At 53.5% G+C, this 20892-nt stretch overlaps 4 protein-coding genes across 5 annotated transcripts; 3 read left to right on the forward strand and 1 right to left on the reverse strand.

Moving 5' to 3' along the window:
* Positions 1–2045: 2045 nt before the first annotated feature.
* Tmem115 (transmembrane protein 115) lies at positions 2046–6732 on the forward strand. Its single transcript, XM_005074878.4, has 2 exons — positions 2046–3392; positions 5853–6732. The coding sequence occupies exons 1-2, from the start codon at positions 2542–2544 to the stop codon at positions 6055–6057; spliced, it is 1056 nt and encodes a 351-aa protein (XP_005074935.1). The 5' UTR covers positions 2046–2541; the 3' UTR covers positions 6058–6732.
* A 936-nt stretch (positions 6733–7668) lies between these two features.
* LOC101828465 (cytochrome b561 domain-containing protein 2) lies at positions 7669–10272 on the reverse strand. Its single transcript, XM_005074879.4, has 4 exons — positions 10125–10272; positions 9572–9725; positions 9085–9122; positions 7669–8498 (listed from the first exon to the last, which is right to left on the reverse strand). Exons 2-4 carry the CDS (start codon positions 9696–9698, stop codon positions 7995–7997), a joined length of 669 nt encoding a protein of 222 aa, XP_005074936.1. The 5' UTR covers positions 9699–9725; positions 10125–10272; the 3' UTR covers positions 7669–7994.
* Positions 10273–10312: 40 nt separating this feature from the next.
* Positions 10313–13887, forward strand: Nprl2 (NPR2 like, GATOR1 complex subunit). Its single transcript, XM_040739650.1, has 11 exons — positions 10313–10542; positions 11015–11106; positions 11181–11349; positions 11504–11612; positions 11944–12080; positions 12402–12499; positions 12618–12654; positions 12765–12858; positions 12933–13050; positions 13264–13406; positions 13557–13887. Exons 1-11 carry the CDS (start codon positions 10465–10467, stop codon positions 13622–13624), a joined length of 1143 nt encoding a protein of 380 aa, XP_040595584.1. The 5' UTR covers positions 10313–10464; the 3' UTR covers positions 13625–13887.
* A 2319-nt stretch (positions 13888–16206) lies between these two features.
* Positions 16207–20791, forward strand: Zmynd10 (zinc finger MYND-type containing 10). 2 transcript variants are annotated; one of them, XM_005074880.4, is made up of 12 exons: positions 16207–16413; positions 16657–16765; positions 17955–18071; positions 18189–18242; positions 18366–18503; positions 18604–18692; positions 18786–18886; positions 19134–19306; positions 19542–19667; positions 19963–20084; positions 20203–20328; positions 20420–20791. In XM_005074880.4, the coding sequence occupies exons 1-12, from the start codon at positions 16322–16324 to the stop codon at positions 20493–20495; spliced, it is 1323 nt and encodes a 440-aa protein (XP_005074937.3). In that variant the 5' UTR covers positions 16207–16321; the 3' UTR covers positions 20496–20791. The 2 variants fall into 2 exon arrangements, with proteins under 2 accessions (XP_005074937.3, XP_040595975.1); XM_040740041.1 differs by lacking the exon at positions 16657–16765 and having other exon boundaries at positions 16208–16413.
* Positions 20792–20892: the final 101 nt, after the last annotated feature.

A 20892-nucleotide genomic window follows, 5' to 3' on the forward strand; every position in this document is an offset into this window, starting at 1 on the left:
AGGACCTAACAATGGACCCTCTTCCTGGAGACAGGACACAAGTTGGTGCTCCAACACCACCCCTGCTGCCCTGAGGATGCTAGGATCTGACCCAGCTACAAGCAAATGGGGACTCCATCATGAGTCAGGGAAGTCAGAGGCCAGAACAGTGCCTGTACACATGGTCGTGTGTGTGTGTGTGTGTGTGTGTGTGTGTGTGTGTCTGTGTATGTATAGTGTGTGTGTGTGTGTGAGAGAGAGAGAGAGAGAGAGAGAGAGAGAGAGAGAGAGAGAGAGAGAGAGAGAGAGAGAGTCTACTGACTGACTGACTGACTAGATCTCCCTACATAGCCAGGCCAGCCTGGTTGCCAGGAGACTGGAGGCCACAGGCCCCCGAGAGTCCCAGGATCCTTTCAGCCTAGTTGCCAGGAGACTGAGGGCCACAGCCCCCCCCCAGAGTCCCAGGATCCTTGCAGCCTGTGCTCATCTCAGCGATGGTCATCTTGCTGACCGTCTGTCCTCTGAACTCGTGTGACTACAAGTACACACTGGTTCACAGTACATCCTAACCCTGACTCTAGTTTTATCACTGCAGTGTCTTATACTTGCTTATTTTGTGTGTGCACAGGTGCGTACACATGCCCCAGCATGCACACAGGGGTCAGAGGCCAGCGGGCAGCCTGCAGCTGGTTTTGCCTCCACTGTGTTGTTCCGGTTGTCAAGCTTGGCAACAAGTGCCTCCAAAACAATACAGAGAAACCCTGGCTCGTAAAAACCAAAATAAAATAAAATAAATAAATAAATAAGGTAGAGAGTGATAAAGGACAATATCAGGCATTCACACATACACACACACACACACACACACACACACACACACACACACACACACACACACGTGCGTGCTGGAGGAAAAACTTGGATACCAAACATGTTAAAGAATACTCCAGACCTCAGCCAAGAAGAGGTTTCTCTCACTTCTCTGCAGGGCCTGACCACTCTCTCATACCTCAAAACAGCTCCCATGCCTTGAAACAACACACATGGTTTAGGGCAGGGTTGTCAGATCAAGTCCAGTCAGTTATGATTTGCAGATAATTTTTTGTTGTTTCTTTCGAGTTAGAGTCTCATGTAGCCCAGCCTGGCTTCAAACTCACTATATAGCTACAGATGGCCTTGAACTCCTGATCCTCCTGCCTCAGCCACCGAACTGCCAGGATTATTGCTATGCACCACCATCACCCAGACTCTGATAAATTTTTAATAACAGGGTTTTTGGTCAGGAGGGTTAACCCAGCACTAGGGAGACATAGGTAGGCAAATCTCTGAGTGCTGAGTTTGAGGCTAGTTACACAGCAAGTTCCAGAACAGTTGGGGACACACAGAGAAACCCTGTCTAAAAAAAAAAAGGTCGGGTGTTGGTGGCGCACGCCTTTAATCCCAGCACTCAGGAGGTAGAGGCAGGCAGATCTCTGTGAGTTCGAGACCAGCCTGGTCTACACAAAGAGAAAAAAAAAAAGGGTGAGAAGAGCCTGCTATCATCACCATTTTTAAGATATTTGAAGTTGCACTTCAACTTGGTCAATATCACATTGACTCCAAATGACGGAACAAGAGTTCTAGACCGCCTAGACTCTTATTTGCCAGACCACGGAGTTTCTCATTAGTTCACACACATCGGTACAATACACCAGAACCGTTCAACGTCCCGTTTAGCCGCTTACAAAAACACGGCAGTACCTCTACAAATCACAGAGTCACTCTCCTCCAGAGAATTCAGCAAGTGTGTGGCCCAAGGCAGGGCTGTCTCCTGATCCCGCGCACTCAACACCTCGCTGCCCCAGATCAGATACTGCTCCCCACTTCCCTAACCACACACCCCCCCGCCCCACCGCAAGAACTAGAGGAGTCAGCCCTGAGAACTACAACTCCCAAGCACCTCCACCTTACCCCCTATGGGACCGGTTGGCCGCACAGCTTCTGGGAGTTGTGGTCCTGTGCGGAAACCGGTCGTCTAGGTCTCACGGACTCCGTATCCCAGCATGCCGAGGAGCCGGAAGGCAAGCGCTCAGAGGGCATTCCGCCGCCGCGGCCGCCGGGGGCGCGCAGGCGCGGCGCCCCTGTTTGTCGGCCCCGGAGAAGGGAGGAGGTACCGTCAAGTGAAAACCCTAGCCCACAAGGAGCTAAACGGTCTTGACTTGGGCCGGAACGAGACACCAGTACCCCGCAGAGTCCCAGAGTGGATGGAGCAAGTCCAGCCCTGAGATCGACGCTAGCCCGGCCGGCCTGGCCGCTGGGCCTACGGAGCCCGCAGGCAGGCGTGCCCAAGCCGCTCAGGGCCTAATCTCAGGTCCTCGGCCAGGGCCACAGGCTCCCGCCTGGCGACAAAGCTTTCTCTTCCCCCTTGGAACTACAGCCGGACCAGACCGGAACCAGAGCCTTCACAGAGAGCCGTGAGTAGCCGGGCCCGGGCCTCCCGTCGGGGCCGGACTGGGACGAGGCCCCGGGGAGGCCCCTAGGCCACCTTCCTCGCCTTGTCTCCAGCCGACGTCCGCCGGGAAGATGCAACGCGCCCTACCCGGTGCCCGCCAGCATCTGGGGGCCATCCTGGCCAGCGCCAGCGTGGTGGTGAAGGCGCTGTGCGCCGTGGTACTGTTCCTCTATCTCCTTTCCTTCGCCGTGGACACGGGCTGCCTGGCGGTCACCCCGGGTTACCTGTTTCCACCCAACTTCTGGATCTGGACCCTGGCCACCCATGGACTGATGGAACAGCACGTGTGGGACGTGGCCATCAGTCTGGCCACGGTTGTGGTGGCCGGGCGATTACTGGAGCCCCTCTGGGGAGCCTTGGAGCTGCTCATCTTCTTCTCGGTGGTGAATGTGTCAGTGGGGCTTCTGGGGGCCTTCGCCTACCTCCTGACCTACATGGCTTCCTTCAACCTGGTCTACCTGTTCACTATTCGTATCCATGGCGCCCTGGGCTTCCTAGGTGGCGTTCTGGTCGCACTCAAGCAAACCATGGGAGATTGCGTGGTTCTGCGAGTGCCCCAGGTCCGCGTCAGCGTCGTTCCCATGCTATTGCTGGCATTGCTGCTGCTGCTCCGGTTGGCCACGCTGCTCCAGAGCCCAGCACTGGCTTCCTACGGCTTTGGACTGCTATCCAGCTGGGTGTACCTTCGCTTCTATCAGCGCCATAGCCGGGGCCGAGGGGACATGGCTGACCATTTTGCTTTTGCCACCTTCTTCCCTGAGATCCTGCAGCCGGTGGTGGGGCTGCTGGCGAACTTGGTCCACGGCCTCCTGGTGAAGGTAAAGGTTTGCCAGAAGACGGTTAAGCGCTATGATGTAGGCGCGCCGTCTTCCATCACGATCAGCCTCCCCGGCACAGACCCTCAAGACGCAGAGCGGAGAAGGTACTGTGAGCTTCAGAATCTTGGCTAGCTAGACTGTGGGGATTACGTGCCATCCACTGAGGAGCTTGCTCTCATAGGCAGGAGTTGGGGCAGCTTCCCAAAGAGGATTCGGGAACTCGGTATGATGTTTCCGGGCTCTGGTGTGTGGTTCTCACCAGTCTACAGACTGCCCATGGCCTTGGTCTTGCCTCAGATTTTCTAAGTTCCAGACACTGGTCCTGGAGGAGACAAAAACTGTTGGTCCCTTTCTCCTGTGATGGAAACGGGGAAGGATGTCTGTGTCCTCAAGTGTTTCCCTTCTTCCTAATGTAGGATGGTTGGGATATTACCAGATTTTCTCCTCGTTCAGGCGTGTGTGACCAAACATAGGGGGACAGGCTGAATGACCACAGCAGGCAGGTCTGAGACCTCTGTATGCTTACAACCCAGGGCCTCTGCTGCATCAGTAATTCCGCTGCTTTATTCACTGGGCACTTTGGCCAAGGCAGGAGAAAGCTTTTTTGTTTTGTTTTTCGTTTTTCGAGACAGAGTTTCTCTGTGGCTTTGGAGGCTATCCTGGATCTAGCTCTTGTAGACCAGGCTGGCTTCGAACTCAAAGGGATCTGCCTGCCTCTGCCTCCTGAGTGCTGGGATTAAAGGCGTGCACCATCAATGCCCGGCCAGGAGAAAGCTTTTTTAAATTCACCTCTTACTTCCTCAGACCTGTAGACTCTTCACAGTGTTCCCAGCTCCGTGTCCAATGTTATTCCTGAGACTTCGGGTGGTCTCTCCTAAGTATTTGACATTTGTCAAAGGCCCCTGTCTTTGCTCGACTGTAAAACAGGTTGCTGACCTCGGTAGAAGAATTTTCTCAGGTTTATTCCACCGATGCTGTGGAGTTTAGAACTTCCTTAAAGGAGCTACCAGCTGGTGGATGTGGGAACACACCCGGGCATGCTGCAGGCTAATTCTGAGCCCTACGACTTGAAGTTTTTTTTGGGGGGGGGGCTCCTAAAGGCAATTCCATCCTGACCTTATTTGGTGGAGCTAAGCTTTCCAGCTGTTGAGATGGGGCTGGGCCAGAGGTTGCCCTGCCCCAGTGAGAGGTCTTGAATGGCTGTGGTTGACTGGTCATTCAGAAAATCACTCTCCAGGATCAAGAGAATGGACAGAAAAGGAAGAGTGGGGATTGCGGCCCCAGGGGCTTCCTGCATAGTCTAATGGCTCTTGGCTTACATGGAGTGGGTACTCTTCTAAACTACCTGTCATCTGACCGTATGCCACTCCAGTAGTAAATAACCTGAGTCATCAGGGTCCACCGTGACCAGCTGGAAGTGGTCACTTGACCTTCTATGGGCCAGAGTGCTGACACTTGGGCCTTGCTCTCCACTGAGGCTGTGTAGCTCAGTGTATAAGGCACATCTTCCTTGAAGGAGTTCCCAGCCGGTGTCCAAGGCATGCTGTAGGCTAATTCTGGGCCCAACAGCTTGAATCTTTTTGGGTATCTACAGAAAATTTCCAGGTGTATTTTCCACCTTCTTTTCAAAAGGGTGAAAACAGTAGACTCTGTCCTGTGCTGTGCCCACATGGGCAGTTTCTCTCCCATGAGGGCTCTGCTAAGGCCTAGGTGGCTTTGGGAAGATTATTATAGTTAGGAAGGGTGAAATGATCCAAGTTGATGCTGCTTCATTAACCCCTTCCTTAGCTGAGCCTGGTGAGACAGGCCTGTAATCCCCGCTGCTCAGAGGCTGGGACAGGAGGTTCATGAGTTCAGGTCTACCTGGCTACAAGAGCTAGCTTGAAGCCAGCATGAACAATTTCACTAGCAAGGCTTGCCTCAAAAAAAAGTTTTTTGTTTGTTTGTTTTTAAGATTTATTTATTTATTTATTATGTATGCAGTGTTCTGCCCACATGTATGCCTGCTGGCCAGAAGAAGGCACCAGGTCTCATTACAGATGGTTGTGAGACACCATGTGGTTGCTGGGAATTGAACTCAGGACCTTTGGAAGAACAGTCAGTGCTCTTCACCTCTGAGCCATCTCTCCAGCCCCGTTTGTTAGTTTTAAGGGCTGAGATTATAGCTCTGAGGGAGAATCCTTGCCCTAGGTTTAATCCCAAGAACCACAAAAATAAATGACCCTGTCCCTGGATATGACACCAGTACACAGGCAAAAATTCATCTCCAGGGACTAGGACATCCCACTGCCTGCCCTGAAGTACTAGATCCATCTTTAGCCAAGACATTCTGAAGCATCCCTGGTGGCTGCCCTGGTAGGTAGGCAGCCTTCTCAGCCTGGAGGTGCCTCGGCTGTGAGCGAGCTCCTCATTCTAATTGGCAAAGCAGACCCTGATCCAGTGTCTTGGACCCTGCATGAAGAAGGGAAAACATGGGGTTCTGGGTACGAATCTCTCTGAGAGGAAGGTTGTAGGGTGTGTGGTCTCCCAAGCCCAGTGTGACCTGTCTTCTTTTCTGGCTTTAGGCAACTGGCCCTAAAGGCTCTCAACGAACGGCTGAAGCGAGTAGAGGATCAGTCTGTCTGGCCCAGCATGGATGATGATGAAGAGGAGACTGGGGCAAAACAAGACAGTCCTCTGCCCTCAGAGAAAGCTTCCACACCCCCAGGGAAAGGGACTGCCCCAGAATCCAGTCTCATTACCTTCGAGGCAGCGCCCCCAAAGCTGTGACTCCAGACCTGAGTGTAGCTCCTCTACTCCCATGCCCTCCCGATACGTCTCAGCTACTCCGGGCACTGACTGCTCTGAGGAGGGGGAAGAGGGCCTGCTGGGGGTTTCTTTGGCCTTCTTCTGTTTCTCGACAACACTACATGGGACCCTTGCTACCTGGTTGCAACTCCAGACAACCACAGTGCCAGGTATGGGGCCTCTGAGCACCGGCCAGTCCAGACCCCCATCTGTTGTACCTCAACAGGTACAGTTCCTCACCAAGGAAGTGGCTGCAGGGACACTGGTGTCACAGCTCCTGGGCCAGCCCTCACATCTGAAACTGGTTGCCAACAGACCTCAGCCAAGGCAAGGATTTGTATTTGCCAAAAATGTTCTGGGGGCTCAGTCAGTATGGGCCTGCACATGTCTGCACACCCCAGGCTGCGTCCATGCAGGGTTTCTTGTGCCCTTCTGCTGTGGCGGTGGCTGTCTAGCCAGAGACACCACAGCTCCCAGGTATTTTCTACAGGACCAGCTGAGCGGGCAGCCAAGCCCAGACTCACACTATCAATAAAGCAGTTCTTTGAGGTGTGGCTCTTGGGCTCCGTCAGGCCACCTTGTGCAGGCCTCTTGTTCTTATCAAATGCAAAATTAAATGTGTTTTCTGGGACCATGGCAACCCCACCTGGCTAAGAATCCCGGTGCCCCACCTCTTGTCTGCTCCGTGCCTGCTGCTAAGCAATCTTGTCAGAGCCATCACCTCAGTCCCTTGCTCCTTCCTTCTCTCCTCAGTCTGTTAGAAAGGCCCTGAGCAAGAGCAAGAGCAAGAGCACTGGCAGCTGAAGGCCTCCCCACCCGAAGGAGCTGTCTTAGGCAGGGCATAGTGGCACATGCCCACAGCCCCTATCTCAAACAACAACCCCAGCCTGAAGGTGGAGCTCAGTCGGCAAGCACTTGCCGAGCATCTGCAGCTCCAGGATTGAGTCCCTGCACCATAAGAGGGCATGGTACACAAGGCATATCTGTACACACCTTAATCCCAGCACCCAGAGGTGGAGGCAGGAGGATCTGAAGCTGAGCGATCATCCTTGGCCACATAGTGAGTTCCAAGCCCACCTGGGAGACATGAAACCTTGGCTCAAAATCAAAAGGAACGTTTGGTGGGTTTGGTGGGGTGTATGTGTGTTCATGATTCAACTTTTTTTTTTTTTCCGAGACAGGGTCTTACTATTGTAGCTCTGGCTGGCCTGGAACTCACTTTGTTGACCAGGCTGGTCTTGAACTCACAGAGATCCACCTACGACCATAAACAACCATGGTTCAACTCTAAATTGTGCCGTGTGTGTGACACCTGTGGAAAAAGTCCATTTCCATCCATTATCACTGGTCTAACCATAGTCCCCAGACTCCTGCAGTTACCTGGAAACAGCTGTACTTTCCACTTGTCTGCTAATGCTCTGGGTGTCATAGGAAGCCTGGCTGCAGGGTTCAGAGGACTCATGTTCTGTGAGAACTTCCACCATGTAGAGGGGTCCCCACCTCACGCGGCTGCCCATGTTCTCATGTTGACGGCATTAGCGAGAACCATGCCCAACTCAGCACTGCTCCCCATCAATCTTCTCAGTTCACTTGTTTTATTTTCAGTTTTTTGTTTATTTTACTATTTTTCATCCATGATTTCTGAACACACCAGTACAAATATAAGCTGTATGGCTGGGGAGACAGTGTTACAACCCCAACTTCATCCAGACATGTGATCCATGCCCCTCTGGGTTGACAGCAAGAAAAGAAAAAGGAGACACTCTAGCATGAGGAGCAGAAACGTCACAGATCTACCCCTGAGTGCCCTGGTACCTGAAGTGTTCTCTCACCCCACCAGCTAAGAGGGTCCAGAAGGTTTCCAGCCCCAGGTCCTATGCTGAGGTACAAATCCCGGTTTCCTGGTGGCTGGGAAGTGCTCATGGTTGGATCCTCTTGCGGTATAGGTAGGCATTGCTCACTTGGTTCATGATTACCAAACTGGTGAGGACAGGGCACAGCGCAGCCAGGTACCAGGCACCACCAGTGACAGTAGCAGTAAACCAGAGTGAGCACATGCCCAACAGGAGGCTGGCACTACCCAGCAGGTAGCCCACCAACCCAGACGTGGCATGGTAGAGTTTCAGCTTTGCCAGGGGCCATCGGGGCAGCAACTTGGGGTAGAGCAGCCCCAAGCCCCCTGAACACTGCAGAGCTGCCCACAGCACAGCTAATAGCCCTGCCTGCCCATGGCGAGTGGCCAGGTGTGCTTTGCCAAGCTGCTCTTTGTGGAGGATGACAAGACCTAGACCCAGCAGAGCACACAGTAGGGCTAGCAGCTGAAGCACCCAGTGGCAGCGTGCTCGAACCTTCCGTGAGAGGGAACGCAGCAGTGAACTCTCCGGAGAGAACATCAGGAGTGCCTCAGTCATCAGGAAGGAGAACTAAGGAGAGAGAGACCCAGGTGTGAGACTGTGAGCACTTTAGGTGACCCTCCAAGCAGGTGCACTCACCACCCTCCTTCGTTCCCTTCCCCAGGGACAAAATGCTGCATTTGACGTGACAGTGGAAGGCCCTGTGTGGGGCAAAATGTCTGCCCTCAGTAGTTAGGGACAGCTGCCTCTCCAGACTTCTCTCTCCCTAGGTACTTTTCTGAAATGTCACCTCTGCTACGTTGCCCAGCAGACAAGGCTTGAGACGTGGCAGTTATAAATGATTCACAAGATTTGTTTGCCTCCCATGGGGCTGGGTACAATTTCTTGGCAAGAGCCGCCCACACGGGTGCACTGTTTCAGGGAAAATTGAATGCATCGACTTAAGGTTTTTTGGGACAGAGCAATCTCCAAATGCAGTCTATCAGCCTCACTTTGTGCTTGGGTGAGCTTCATTTGTCCTGAATACTGTTTTTCAAGCCTTGGATATATGCCAGAGCCAGTAGTCGGAACATGCAACTCCTCTAAGCTGGCACTAAATGGGTCACCACCTATGCCCACACCCTACCCCTAAAAGCTACCCAGATCCACTACTTACAGCCAGAGACATAAGAACAGGGTGCCAGGAGAATAGACCTGGAATGAGAAGAGGGAGTCTTATGGAGCTGAGGAAAAACGACCAGCACATCCATCCCTACAACTGAATGTGGACAGCCCACGATCACCTAAGGAGGTGCCAAAATGTGAACCCCTCTTGTAACAAGCTCATCTTACCCATCCCCTATTCTCTTCCTGGGACAGACAGCATGTTCTGCCACTCTCTGGAAGCTCCTTCCTCCAGCATCTCCCCGAGTCAGGAATGAAATGCCAAGTCAAAGAGAGAAACCGTGTACTCTCTGAAGCTTGGCCAGGCTGGCAGAGCCCCCACACCGATCTGCTCTCCCCAGGACGTTAATTTCAGCACAGAATATTCCACAGCCAGCCAACCCTGTTGCCACAAGTTAAGCCCATCACTCCCTATTGCTCCTGTTCCCCAAGAAAAGTGGCTTTTTGCTTCCCATAAGTCAACTATGAATTCTACTTACTGGAGCCAGGTCTGGCAAGAACAGCCACAAAGATGGTAAAGCCCAAGGCCACAAGGTGGGCTGCAGCCCCAGAAGCAGTGCGCAGAGCTCGGTAGATGTGCGACTCCGTCTCCACAGAAAGGGCCATGGTCAGCCCAGCTGATAGCTGTACAGCCTGAAAGCATCGTAGGCGTTGGCAAGGGTGCCCACTGTCCACGCCTCTCACCGAGGACACTAATACAGGGCAGGAATGCCACCTTTTTTCGGAGGAGTAATGACAGGAGCAGAACAAAGCCGGCACCAAGAATAGTCCCAACTTAACAGAGTCTACCCGTCAAACACCTGTATTTGAAGTGGTACTGATCGCACTTTCCAGGTGGGATACGTAAAGACACGTAAGACTACAAATCCCAGAATACAGCACGTCATCACTAGCCAAAACGGAAGGCGTGGAGCACTACCGGAATTGTAGTTCTCAGCTACTTTCCTAGCTAAGCGTGAATCTCTTTGCACATTGCCTCCCCACGTGCACCTAGAACGCTGTACTTCCACGGTAGGAATTTGCCTTCCTCACCTGCTTCTCAGGTTCGACGTAGTGACTTCCTCCAAAATAAACTGGACCCCCGAGCCCGCCAGCCTCGCCACCGCTCCGGTACGGAGGCGCTTCACTTCCGGGTGCGTTGTCCACCCACCCAAGACTTCCTGGGACAAGCCCCCCTCGCATCCCATCCAGCGCCAGCCACGCCTCTGAGTCGCGCTGCGCAGGCGCTGTTGAGTTGCCGGCTCTTCTGGTTTGCGTTCACAAACCTGTGTGACCTAGCTCAGGCTTCTTTCTCTTTTTTGACAGGTCCCAGGGGTGGAGGCGACCACCGCACGAAAGACAAGCGGTTACAGACTCGGGATCGGTCAGCGCCATGGGCAGCAGCTGCCGCATCGAATGCATATTCTTCAGCGAATTCCACCCAACGCTGGGGCCCAAAATTACCTATCAGGTGCCTTCCTCACTCCCGGGACTGGACAAGGAGAGGGATGCTCTCCGGAGCGTAGCTGACTGCCTGGAGGGGTTGTGGGTCCCTGTGCCGCATCCAGGCATGTCATTCCATTCACAGATGTCCCTGAATGGAAAGGATACACAGACCCAGGTCCCTGGTTCCTAGCGTGGGGGTGGAGATTTGCCACACAAGAAGTTTTTGTGGCAAATCAGGCTGTGGGATTCAGGGAGGGTTAGATGACCCAATAGAATCACTGGATTGAGACACAAATGATTCACAAAAGTTAGGTGAGAGTAGAGAGAATATTTCAGGCAGTGAGAATAATGAATTGCAAATCATGTGTTTGGAAACAGAGGAGTAATTCACTGGCTGGATGAGGAAAAGAGAGCAGTAGAGGACTTGTGCCTGGGGTGGGGTATATAATCACCCAATCCCAGCGTCACTGAAGGACTCTCGTCACTGCCCTCCCCAGGTCCCTGAGGATTTCATCTCCCGAGAGCTGTTTGACACTGTCCAAGTGTACATCATCACCAAGCCTGAGTTACAGAACAAGCTTATCACTGTGTGAGGACCTAGTTGGGTGGGAGCGAAGGGTCCCAGACTGCTTGGGGGTGGGCTGACTCTGCTCTCTCATCCAGCACAGCCATGGAGAAGAAGCTGATCGGCTGCCCCGTGTGCATTGAACACAAGAAGTACAGCCGCAATGCCCTCCTCTTCAACCTGGGCTTCGTGTGTGATGCTCAGGCCAAGACTTGTGCCCTTGAACCCATCGTTAAAAAGCTGGCCGGCTACTTGACCACACTGGAGGTCTGCAACAAGATGGGCATGGGTGCATGGCAGGCGCGGTTGGGGAACTGCTCCTTCCTATGTCTCCAGTCCCCAACCTCCAACAAGTAGCTCAGAAGGCAGCCAGCCGGGAGATCTGAGGTTTACTCAACAAATGTGTCCATCTTCTGTCCAGCTTGAAAGCAGCTTTGTGTCCACAGAGGAGAGCAAGCAGAAGCTGGTGCCCATCATGACCATCTTACTGGAAGAGCTAAATGCCTCTGGCCGGTGCACTCTACCCATCGGTATGGGCGGCCTCTGCCGGGACAGCATATGCATAGAGGAGGGTGGGAAAGTGCAGGCTTGAGCACAGCCACTGCAGGACAAGATTCTTGGACAAATTGGTGGGCAAGAACTAGCCGTGGGTTGAAGCCATGATGTCTGAGGTTCCGTATGTATTGGGGCGGACTGCAGCCAGCAGAACTCAGCACTGCCCCTTGGCTTCTTGGTCCATAAGAGGGTGAACGGTCCTTCCAGGATCCACCTGCCTGCCTCAGTTAGCACTAGGACAGTCGGGTTGTAATTGAGGCCCCTTGGGAAAGATGACACTAAGGATATGGGTGGGGTCCCCTGCAGATGAGTCCAACACCATCCACTTGAAGGTGATTGAGCAGCGGCCTGACCCTCCTGTGGCTCAGGAGTATGATGTGCCTGTCTTTACCAAGGACAAGGAGGATTTCTTCAACTCGCAGTGGGACCTTACCACACAGCAGGTATGCTAGCCCTTTCTTAACTGTTACCACACAGCAGGAATGCTAGCCCTCTCTCTCTCTCTCTCTCTCTCTCTCTCTTTCTCTCTCTTTTTTTTTCTTTTTGGTTTTACGAGACAGGGTTTCTCTGTATTGTTTTGGTGGCTGTCGGTCCAGCCTGGCCTCGAACTCACAGAGATCCGCCTGCCTCTGCCTCCCGAGTGCTGGGATTAAAGGCGTGCACCACCACCGCCCGGCTGCTAGCCCTCTCTTAACTGTTATCACCGTGGGCTGCCCACACCTTAGCTTCACCCGCCCTTGCTGACCCTGCCTTGCCCTGTACAGATCCTTCCCTACATTGATGGGTTCCGCCATGTCCAGAAGATCTCTGCTGAGGCAGATGTGGAGCTCAACCTGGTGCGCATTGCCATTCAGAACCTGCTGTGAGTGAAGATACGGCGTGCCCATTGGAAGGCCACCAGTCAGAGGGAGGCAAAGGGCCCTGAGCATGAGGTTGGGAAGGCATGGTGTGTGGGAGCTAAGCACATCTCTTTCCCCCAGGTACTACGGTGTTGTGACACTGGTATCCATCCTCCAGGTAGGTGAGTCTGGGATACAGCTAGGTAAAAGTGAACCATGTGGCTGGACCAGATCCAGCCAGATGCCCACACACATCGTCAGGCTCATGTGCCCCTTGCTGTGTTCTAGTACTCCAATGTGTACTGCCCAACGCCAAAAGTCCAGGACCTGGTGGATGACAAGTCCCTGCAGGAGGCATGTCTGTCCTATGTCACCAAGCAAGGTAGTGGCAAACCCCATGGGAGACTGATCTGGGGAGGACAAGGTCACTTGGGGAGCTGACCCTGGCACCCACAGGACACAAAAGGGCCAGTCTCCGAGATGTATTCCAGCTGTACTGCAGCCTGAGTCCTGGCACCACTGTGCGAGACCTCATCGGACGCCACCCCCAGCAGTTACAGCATGTTGATGAAAGGTCAGAGGGGCACTCCCAGGCTTGCACGATGGGCTGAGGGGTCTTAGGTCTCTCTGGATGATTCCCAATGAGTGTAAGCATGTGGCCTGCTAGTCCAGGTGGGTTTCCTGGCAACGGTGAGCTTGGAGGGCGCTCTAGCCCATAAGGCACCGAAGGAAAGGGTTAGCTGGGCTCGGCTAGGCTATCAACTCTCTTCCCCAACCACCACCTCAGGAAACTGATCCAGTTTGGGCTGATGAAGAACCTCATCCGGAGACTGCAGAAGTATCCAGTCCGAGTGTCTCGGGAGGAACGGAGCCACCCTGCCCGGCTTTACACGGGCTGCCACAGCTATGACGAAATCTGCTGCAAGACAGGTGCAGGCCGGCAGGACGGGCCGGGGGAGGGGAGGGGGAGGGCCGTGGGCGGGGAGGGGAGGGGAGGGGGACGGGAGGGGGAGTGCCGGGGGCGGGGAGGGCTGACTCACCAGGCCAAGGCTACTGACCTCGCTTCCCTCACCCCACCAGGTATGAGCTACCATGAACTGGATGAGCGACTAGAAAATGACCCCAACATCATCATTTGCTGGAAGTGAGTCTGGCTGCCTGGAGCATTTACTATGGCTACTTGCCCCTCATTGGCCCATGGGGTCTACACAAGTAGGCTGGTACATATGGTCTGGAGGCGATCCTCGGTTTTGTAAATAAAAGTCCATTTCATCCTGTGGAAAATTGAGTACTGCCTCAGCCAACCACTAAAGAGCCTGTGCTAGCCGTGCCAATTAGCCTGGCCTGGCTGGAGTGCCATCTAGTGGACAGAAATGACAATGGCCAAGTAAACAAGGTTTTGTTTGGTTTAGTCTGGTTTGGTTTTTGTTTTGGGGAAGGTGATTTTTTTTTTTTTTTTTTTTTTTTGAGACAGGATCTCACTATGTAGCCCAAGCTGGCCTTCAGCTCACAGAAATCTGACTGTCTCTGCCTACTAAGTGCTGGACTAAGGGCGTGCGCCGCTGCAGCTGAGCACATCTAGGTTTCAATGTGCTTGTGTTTTCCTGTGAGGTGTTTGAGACAGGGTCTTACATAGCACAGACTGGCCCGGAGCCTGCCCTGGAGCAGCTGCCCCTGGACTTGTGTGTCTCCTGCCTCTGTCTCCTGCATCTTGGATTGTAGACTCGGGGCCCCAAACCCTGTGTGTGCGGGGCTGGGGACCGAAGCCAAGGCTCTGTGCACACACTAGGCAAGCACTCAGCTATGACCACAGCTCTGGACCTGTAAACTAAAAGATCTAGAGTCAGATAGGAGGAGGAAATACTCCAGATTAGATTGCCGAGAAAGACCTCACTTAGGAGACATGAGCTGAATCTTGCAGGAGTAAGAAGAATATTCTAGAAGAAATAAGGTCAAGGGGTTGGGAATTTAGCTCAGTGGTAGAGCAAGCGCAAGGCCTTGGGTTCAGTCCTCAGCTCTGGAAAAAAAAAAGACAAAATAACAAGAAATAACTTAAATCCTAAAGCAAGGTCAAATGTGGTAATGCATTCTTGTAAAGCCAACACTCAGGAGACCAACATAGGAGAACTGCTTCAAATTCAAGGGCAGCTTGGACTAGATGTGTTAAAAGCCAGCCTAGCCGGGCATTGGTGGCGCATGCCTTTAATCCCAGCCCTCGGGAGGCAGAGGCAGGCGGATCTCTGTGAGTTCGAGGCCAGGCTGGACCGACAGCCTCCAAAACAGAGAAACCCTGCCTCGTAAAACCAAAAAAAAAAAAAAAAGCCAGCCTGGGTGACACAGTGACGCCTGTCTCAAAAAGCCCAAAGAGTGTATGAGGAGTTCGGAGGAGGCCATGAGGTTGGAACATGGAAACAAGCATGGTGTTCATGCCTGAAACCCCAACACTTGGGAAGCTGACAAAGAAGGAAAATTCCGACCAGCCCTGGCTCTATAGTGAACTCAGGTTGGTCTTGGCGATATAGTGAGACCCCACCTCAAAGAAAGGGGGGTACTGGAAAGATGGCTCAACAGTTAAGAACACTACTCTTGCAGAGGACTGGAGTTTAGTTCCCAGCACCCACACGGGACAGCTCACAACCGCCTATGACTCCAGCTCCAGGGGATTCACGTCTCTGGCTTCGTGTGTAAGCATTCCAGCTCAAACAGAAAGGTGTCCTGGCAGCCGAGAGCCAAGGAGTCCCACGAAGTCACACTGCACAACAAACCTCACTCAAGAGATTTACTGGGAGGGAGAAAACCAGGAGGGTGGCTGCCTCTGCTCGAATGAGAAACAGCTGCAAAGTGAACAGGATACAGGGCTCACACAGAGCTTCTTGGGAAGGGGGCGGGGCTTCTTGGGAAGGGGGCGGGGCTTTCATGGTGGAGCGTTCCAAGGTGGAGATTGGTGGGATTTCGTGTCCAGAGACCGGGCTTTTTACACTGTAGGGTGTGGGCAGGGTCCAGCAGTCAGGGCTATTAGAGTATTGTGTGGGTCGAACCTGGCAGTTAGAGGTCCCTGGGAGAGGGGCCTGGCCACTCATGCGGCACAAGGGACTTCCACCATGGGTACCTAAACACTTGTGCACAGACACAAACATAATTTCAAAATAAACCTAAGAGGGGGATGGGACAAAAATTGAAGCACAGGGGTAGGAGGAGTGAGGGACATCTTTCGGAGAAGCTGCTAAGTGCTGTGGTCTAGTATTTTGGGTGGGGGAGGGGGATAGACACAGGACCATCCTGGAGGAAGAATGTTAGGTGTATCTCTTTAGGACTCCTGGCTGCTGGGCTGAGCATGGGCACACAAGCCTTTAATTTTAGCACTAAAGAGACATAGCAGAGGCCAGTGGATCTGTCTCTATAACTTGGAGGCCAGGGAGTTCCAGACCAGCCTGGATCACAAAGTCAGATCCTGTCTCCAAAAAAATAAAAATAACATAAAAGACTCGACTTCTGGGTGGAGTCCAGAGTGCAGTTGCGTCGGTCTTGTGAGAGATCGCTGTAATTACCCCATAAGAGGCAGCTGCCAGAGTTGGTGAGGATCGGAGTTACTCCCTAGCTTCTCCGGCCCTGAGGAGGTGTGGCGAGGGTGCCTCGAATCTAGAGCTGCTTATTGGCAGTGAGGTGGGCGTGGCAAGGACAACTCTACGCAGGCGCCAAGCTCACTGGTTTCCATGGCAACGAGGACCCACGCGCTTCAACGGCTCAGTAACTGTTGCGTTCCAGACTTTGGTCCCACCACTGGAGACTGTCAGTTTCTCCAATTCCGACTGCTGCCCAAAGCCAAAGGAATTCTGGCCCCCGGTATGGGCGACCTGGAGCTGCTGCTGCCCGGGGAGGCTGAAGTGCTGGTGCGGGGCCTGTGCAGCTTCCAGCTCAGGGAGATGGGATCTGAAAGGTGAGGCAGCTGCCGCCGGGGGCATCACAGGTCCTTTAGTGGAGGAGCTTGGAACTGACATTGGAGAAGGGGTGGCCCAATGTGGAGAGGCCTACAGATGGGAGGCAAAGCTCTTTGAGATAGAAGTGGACGGCTTCTGGCGCCCCTCTGGCAGGATCCCATAGGCTTCAGTAGAGCCAGCCCCTGCCCTCACTCCCGTTGCACACCTGTACACCCAGTATACACGCATCCCTTCGGGAGCAGGTGGAGTAAGCAACATGAGAACCTGGAGAAGCTGAACATGCAAGCCATCCTTGATGCCACTGTCAGCCAGGGTGAGCCCATCCAGGAACTGCTGGTCACCCATGGGAAGGTATGTCAAGCTCACAGGATTCCTGCCTTCCTACTCGACTTTTCGGGGACACTGGGCACCTTTTCTTCTTCTGGCCTGGTGTGCCTGTCATTCCTAAGTGCGAAAGAAGAATTGTTGGGTTTGTTTTATTTATTTTGAGATAAAGTGTTGATAAACTGTAGCCCAGGCTGCAGTTAACTCCCAACCTTCCTGTTTCTGACTCCCATGTACCAGGATGACAGGCATGCATCACTATGCCTGGCTACATTTCCTATTGCACCCTAGGTGGATATGAGGGTTACTTAGGGAGACAGGCATGGGTCCTAGACTAGCCTAGGCCGTCGGGGGAGCACCCGAGTGCTAACATCACCCCGAATTGACTGTGAGACCGATGGAGATTCCTCACGAAAGGGGAAGTGGGGCTTTCACAGTGGGAAACGCAGCCTTTCTGCCATAAAAGGGGAAAGTAGAAACCAGGAAGATGCCTGCTGAAGGAGGGGGCAGGGGTGGCACTAGTGCGTGGAAGCATGTTTCCTCTGCAAGAAAAGGGCAGAGCTGGGCACTGGGGGATCATCTAGGAATAGAGCATGACAAAGGCCTCAGGGTAAGGCTACGGTGTACTTGGCAGATCAGGGCAAAGACCAAAGTAAGGATGTCAAGAGGGGGACTGGAGAGGTGGCTCAGCAGTTAAGAGCACTGGCTGTTCTTCCAGAGGACCCAAGTTGGATTCCCAGCACCCACATGGCAGTTTACAGCTGTCTGTAGCCCTGAGATGTGACACTCTCACACAGACATACATGCAGGCAAAACACCAATGCAAATGAAATAAAAATGTTTTTTAAAAAGGGCTGCTGCAATTAGGAAGACTAATTAAAAGAAAAAACACGAACAAAAAAGAAAAAAACAAGCAGGACATGAAGAGGAGGGCTGGCCTAAAAGGGATGCCTGATGTAGGGGATGGGATAAGGTGCAGGAGGGGACATGAAGGTCATCCACAGGAAACCTGACCGATGTCCTTTCAGAGAGGTATGGAAGCAACGGGAAGTGAAGGCCGACAGTACAGCGGGGACTTTGAGGGTACTTATGGAACCTGGGGGAGTCTAAGGGCCCAAGAGAGTTGGAGAGCTAAGCTGGGCTAACGCTTAGGGCCGGGAGAGCTGTGAGACCAAGGTGGGTCCATTTCGTCTCTGTTCTTCCCTGCCCTTTGCAGATCCCAACCCTGGTGGAAGAACTGATTGCAGTGGAGATGTGGAAACAGAGGGTGTTCCCGGTGCTGTGCAGGCTAGAGGACTTCAAGCCCCATAATACCTTCCCTATCTACATGGTGGTGAGCTGGGCCTTCCCCATCTACATGGTGGTGAGCTGGGCCTTCAGAGGGTCCTGAGCCATGATAGCTAACAGCAGCTGCCCCTCCCTCACAGTCCGGCCCTGTCCTCTTTGACAGGTACACCATGAGGCCTCCATCATCAATCTTCTAGAGACAGTGTTCTTCCACAAGGTGAGGCACTATCCCTGCCAAGAGGCCACTTCTGCAGGCCAGAGCCTGGTGGGATATATCTGTGGGGGAGGGCATCAAATATCAATATTGAATACTGGACTATCCCTCTCCTTGAACCCCCAGGAGGTGTGTGAGTCAGCGGATGACAAGGTCTTGGACCTAGTGGACTATTGCCACCGCAAGCTGATAATGCTTGTGGCCCGGACTAGCTGTGGGGACCCATCTGAGGAAGAACAGTCCCAGGACAGTACCCCTATGCAAGTAAGTTAAGGTTTCCTGGAGTTGGCAAAACCTCAAGGTGAGTCCTTGCAGGCCTCCACAGGCAGGGGCGGATGCTATGTGCCTGTGCTCCCCCCACCAGGAGCTGCAGAAACAGGCCGAGATGATGGAATTTGAGATCTCACTGAAGGCCCTCTCGGTGCTTCGCTACATCACCGACTGCGTGGACAGGTGGGCAGCCCTCCAGGGCCTGGGGTGGACAATAAAGGGCCGGAAGACTGGGCCTGTAGCTCCTGCTAACCCCCTTCTCACCCCTACCCCTAGCCTTTCCCTGAGTACCTTGAACCGAATGCTCAGTACTCACAACTTGCCCTGCCTTCTGGTGGAGCTGCTGGAGCATAGTCCCTGGTGCCGGCGGGAAGGAGGTAAGGCCTTCCCCCACCTGCCTAAGACCTACCTGGCTGCTTCCACAACATCCTTCAGGGTTAATAGAAGTGGATAGCTGCACCGTGTGCATATTGAGGATATCAGGGTGGGCTAGATTTTTGACTCTGAGGCAGATAAGTTCCATGGACTCACCTTGTTTGACAAGTCTGGTGGCCCAGGCTTCCTGTTCTCAGTCCACACACTCAAAGAGAATGCATCCAGTGACCTGGTTCTCGCCCGCTCCAGGCAAACTACAGCAGTTTGAGAATGGCCGCTGGCAGACAGTGGCCCCCTCAGAACAGCAAAGACTAAGCAAGCTGGATGGGCAAGTGTGGATCACCCTGTATAATCTACTGCTCAGCCCTGAAGCCCAAGCCCGATACTGCCTTACGAGCTTTGTTAAGGGACAGCTGCTCAAGGTGGGGAGCTCAAAGGCCCTACCCATCCCCCACTGCCACCACCACTACCCTGACCCACCCCCATTGCATCCCTGCCTGTCTGTCCCTGTCCTCTTTCCACAACTTGGGCTTCAGGTGACATGGGAACCAGTGAGACATAAACCCTCCAAGGACCCCAACCCAACTTGGGGACTCCCTGTCTCTTGACCCTCTGGCCAGGAGCTGTTTCCAATGGCCTCCCTTGGATACCTTGCAGCTTCAGGCCTTCCTCACGGACACACTTCTGGACCAGCTGCCCAACCTTGCAGACCTGAAGGGTTTCCTGGCCCACCTGGCTCTGGCTGAAACCCACCCCCCTAAGAAGGACCTAGTGTTGGAACAGGTAGGCACCTAGAAGGTTAGTTGCTTGGAACCATGATTCACTTTGCCAGCTCCTTCCTCTCCTCTCTATTTTTCTTTTCTTTTTTTCTTTTTCTTTTTTTTTTTTTTTTTTTTTTTTTTTGGTTTTTCGAGACAGGGTTTCTCTGTATTGTTTTGGAGGCTGTCCTGGAACTTGCTCTGTAGACCAGGCTGGCCTCGAACTCACAGAGATCCACCTGCCTCTGCCTCCCGAGTGCTGGGATTAAAGGCGAGCGCCACCACCGCCCAGCCCTCTCCTCTCTATTACATTCTCTTAGATCCCGGAAATCTGGGATCGGCTGGAGCGAGAGAACAAAGGTAAATGGCAGGCTATTGCCAAGCACCAGCTGCAGCATGTATTCAGCCCCTCAGAGCAGGACCTTCGCCGACAGGCACAGAGGTAAGGTGTGCTGCGTGGCTGAAGACAGGTGCCTAGGACATAGGAGGCACGGCCATGGCAGGAGTGCTTCTGTGCCCCCCTACCTGTCGTATTCAGATCGTCTTGGCCCCTCCCCCAGGTGGGCTGAAACCTACAGGCTGGATGTCCTAGAGGCAATAGCTCCAGAGAGACCCCGCTGTGCTTACTGCAATTCAGAGGCCTCCAAGCGCTGCTCCAGATGCCAGAGCGTGTGGTATTGCTGCAGGTAAGGGGATCCCCGAACCTTAATCCCCCTAAGTTCCGACCCTGGGTTCTCCCACAAGCACTCTTATCCTCACAAGCCCACCCCGCTGCAGGGATTGCCAAGTCAAGCATTGGGAGAAGCACGGACAGACATGTGTTCTAGCAGCCCAAGGTGACAGAGCCAAGTGAAGGCTGCAACTTCTGACGGCCGGAATGTGACTCTGAGACTCAGGAGTTCTGCCTGGCCCCTCTCAGACCTCAATTTCCCTAGTGGCGAGCACAGCTGAGTCAAGTAGAGCTGCAAACCACAAGCACCCGACAAGCACACAAGCAAAGACTCTTCACTTCCTGCCCCACCCCACGAATATGTAAGAAGAGATCCAGGCCTCAGCATCAGCAAACGGGCAGACGGGGGGGGGGGGCTACGCAAGGGCCGGATGTAGAGACCCTTTTCCTTTATCACAGTAAAGCGGACACGAAACGCATCAGTGTAGATGGAGCTTTGCAGTCGTCGTTGGGGGCGGGGGAGGGAAGCTGGGGCGAAGACTGGCAGGAAAGCCTGGGAAGGGGGCTCTTTGAAAGCGCC

Source organism: Mesocricetus auratus, unplaced genomic scaffold (assembly GCF_017639785.1).
Source record: "Mesocricetus auratus isolate SY011 unplaced genomic scaffold, BCM_Maur_2.0 Super-Scaffold_100691, whole genome shotgun sequence".
In the NCBI taxonomy this organism is placed as follows: Eukaryota; Metazoa; Chordata; class Mammalia; order Rodentia; family Cricetidae; genus Mesocricetus; species Mesocricetus auratus.

Coding starts and splice junctions, on each gene's coding strand:
- LOC101828465 (XM_005074879.4), bottom strand. CDS start 9,698: ATGGCCCTTTCTGTGGAGACGGAGTCGCACATCTACCGAGCTCTGCGC. Junction 9,123..9,571: donor TCTTGCCAGACCTGGCTCCA/GTAAGTAGAATT, acceptor TTCTCATTCCAG/GTCTATTCTCCTGGCACCCT. Junction 8,499..9,084: donor CTGTTCTTATGTCTCTGGCT/GTAAGTAGTGGA, acceptor CTCTCTCCTTAG/TTCTCCTTCCTGATGACTGA.
- Zmynd10 (XM_005074880.4), top strand. CDS start 16,322: ATGGGCGACCTGGAGCTGCTGCTGCCCGGGGAGGCTGAAGTGCTGGTG. Junction 18,243..18,365: donor AGACAGTGTTCTTCCACAAG/GTGAGGCACTAT, acceptor TTGAACCCCCAG/GAGGTGTGTGAGTCAGCGGA. Junction 20,329..20,419: donor AGCGTGTGGTATTGCTGCAG/GTAAGGGGATCC, acceptor ACCCCGCTGCAG/GGATTGCCAAGTCAAGCATT.
- Nprl2 (XM_040739650.1), top strand. CDS start 10,465: ATGGGCAGCAGCTGCCGCATCGAATGCATATTCTTCAGCGAATTCCAC. Junction 11,107..11,180: donor CAGAACAAGCTTATCACTGT/GTGAGGACCTAG, acceptor TCTCTCATCCAG/CACAGCCATGGAGAAGAAGC. Junction 12,500..12,617: donor ATTGCCATTCAGAACCTGCT/GTGAGTGAAGAT, acceptor TCTTTCCCCCAG/GTACTACGGTGTTGTGACAC.
- Tmem115 (XM_005074878.4), top strand. CDS start 2,542: ATGCAACGCGCCCTACCCGGTGCCCGCCAGCATCTGGGGGCCATCCTG. Junction 3,393..5,852: donor CAAGACGCAGAGCGGAGAAG/GTACTGTGAGCT, acceptor TTCTGGCTTTAG/GCAACTGGCCCTAAAGGCTC.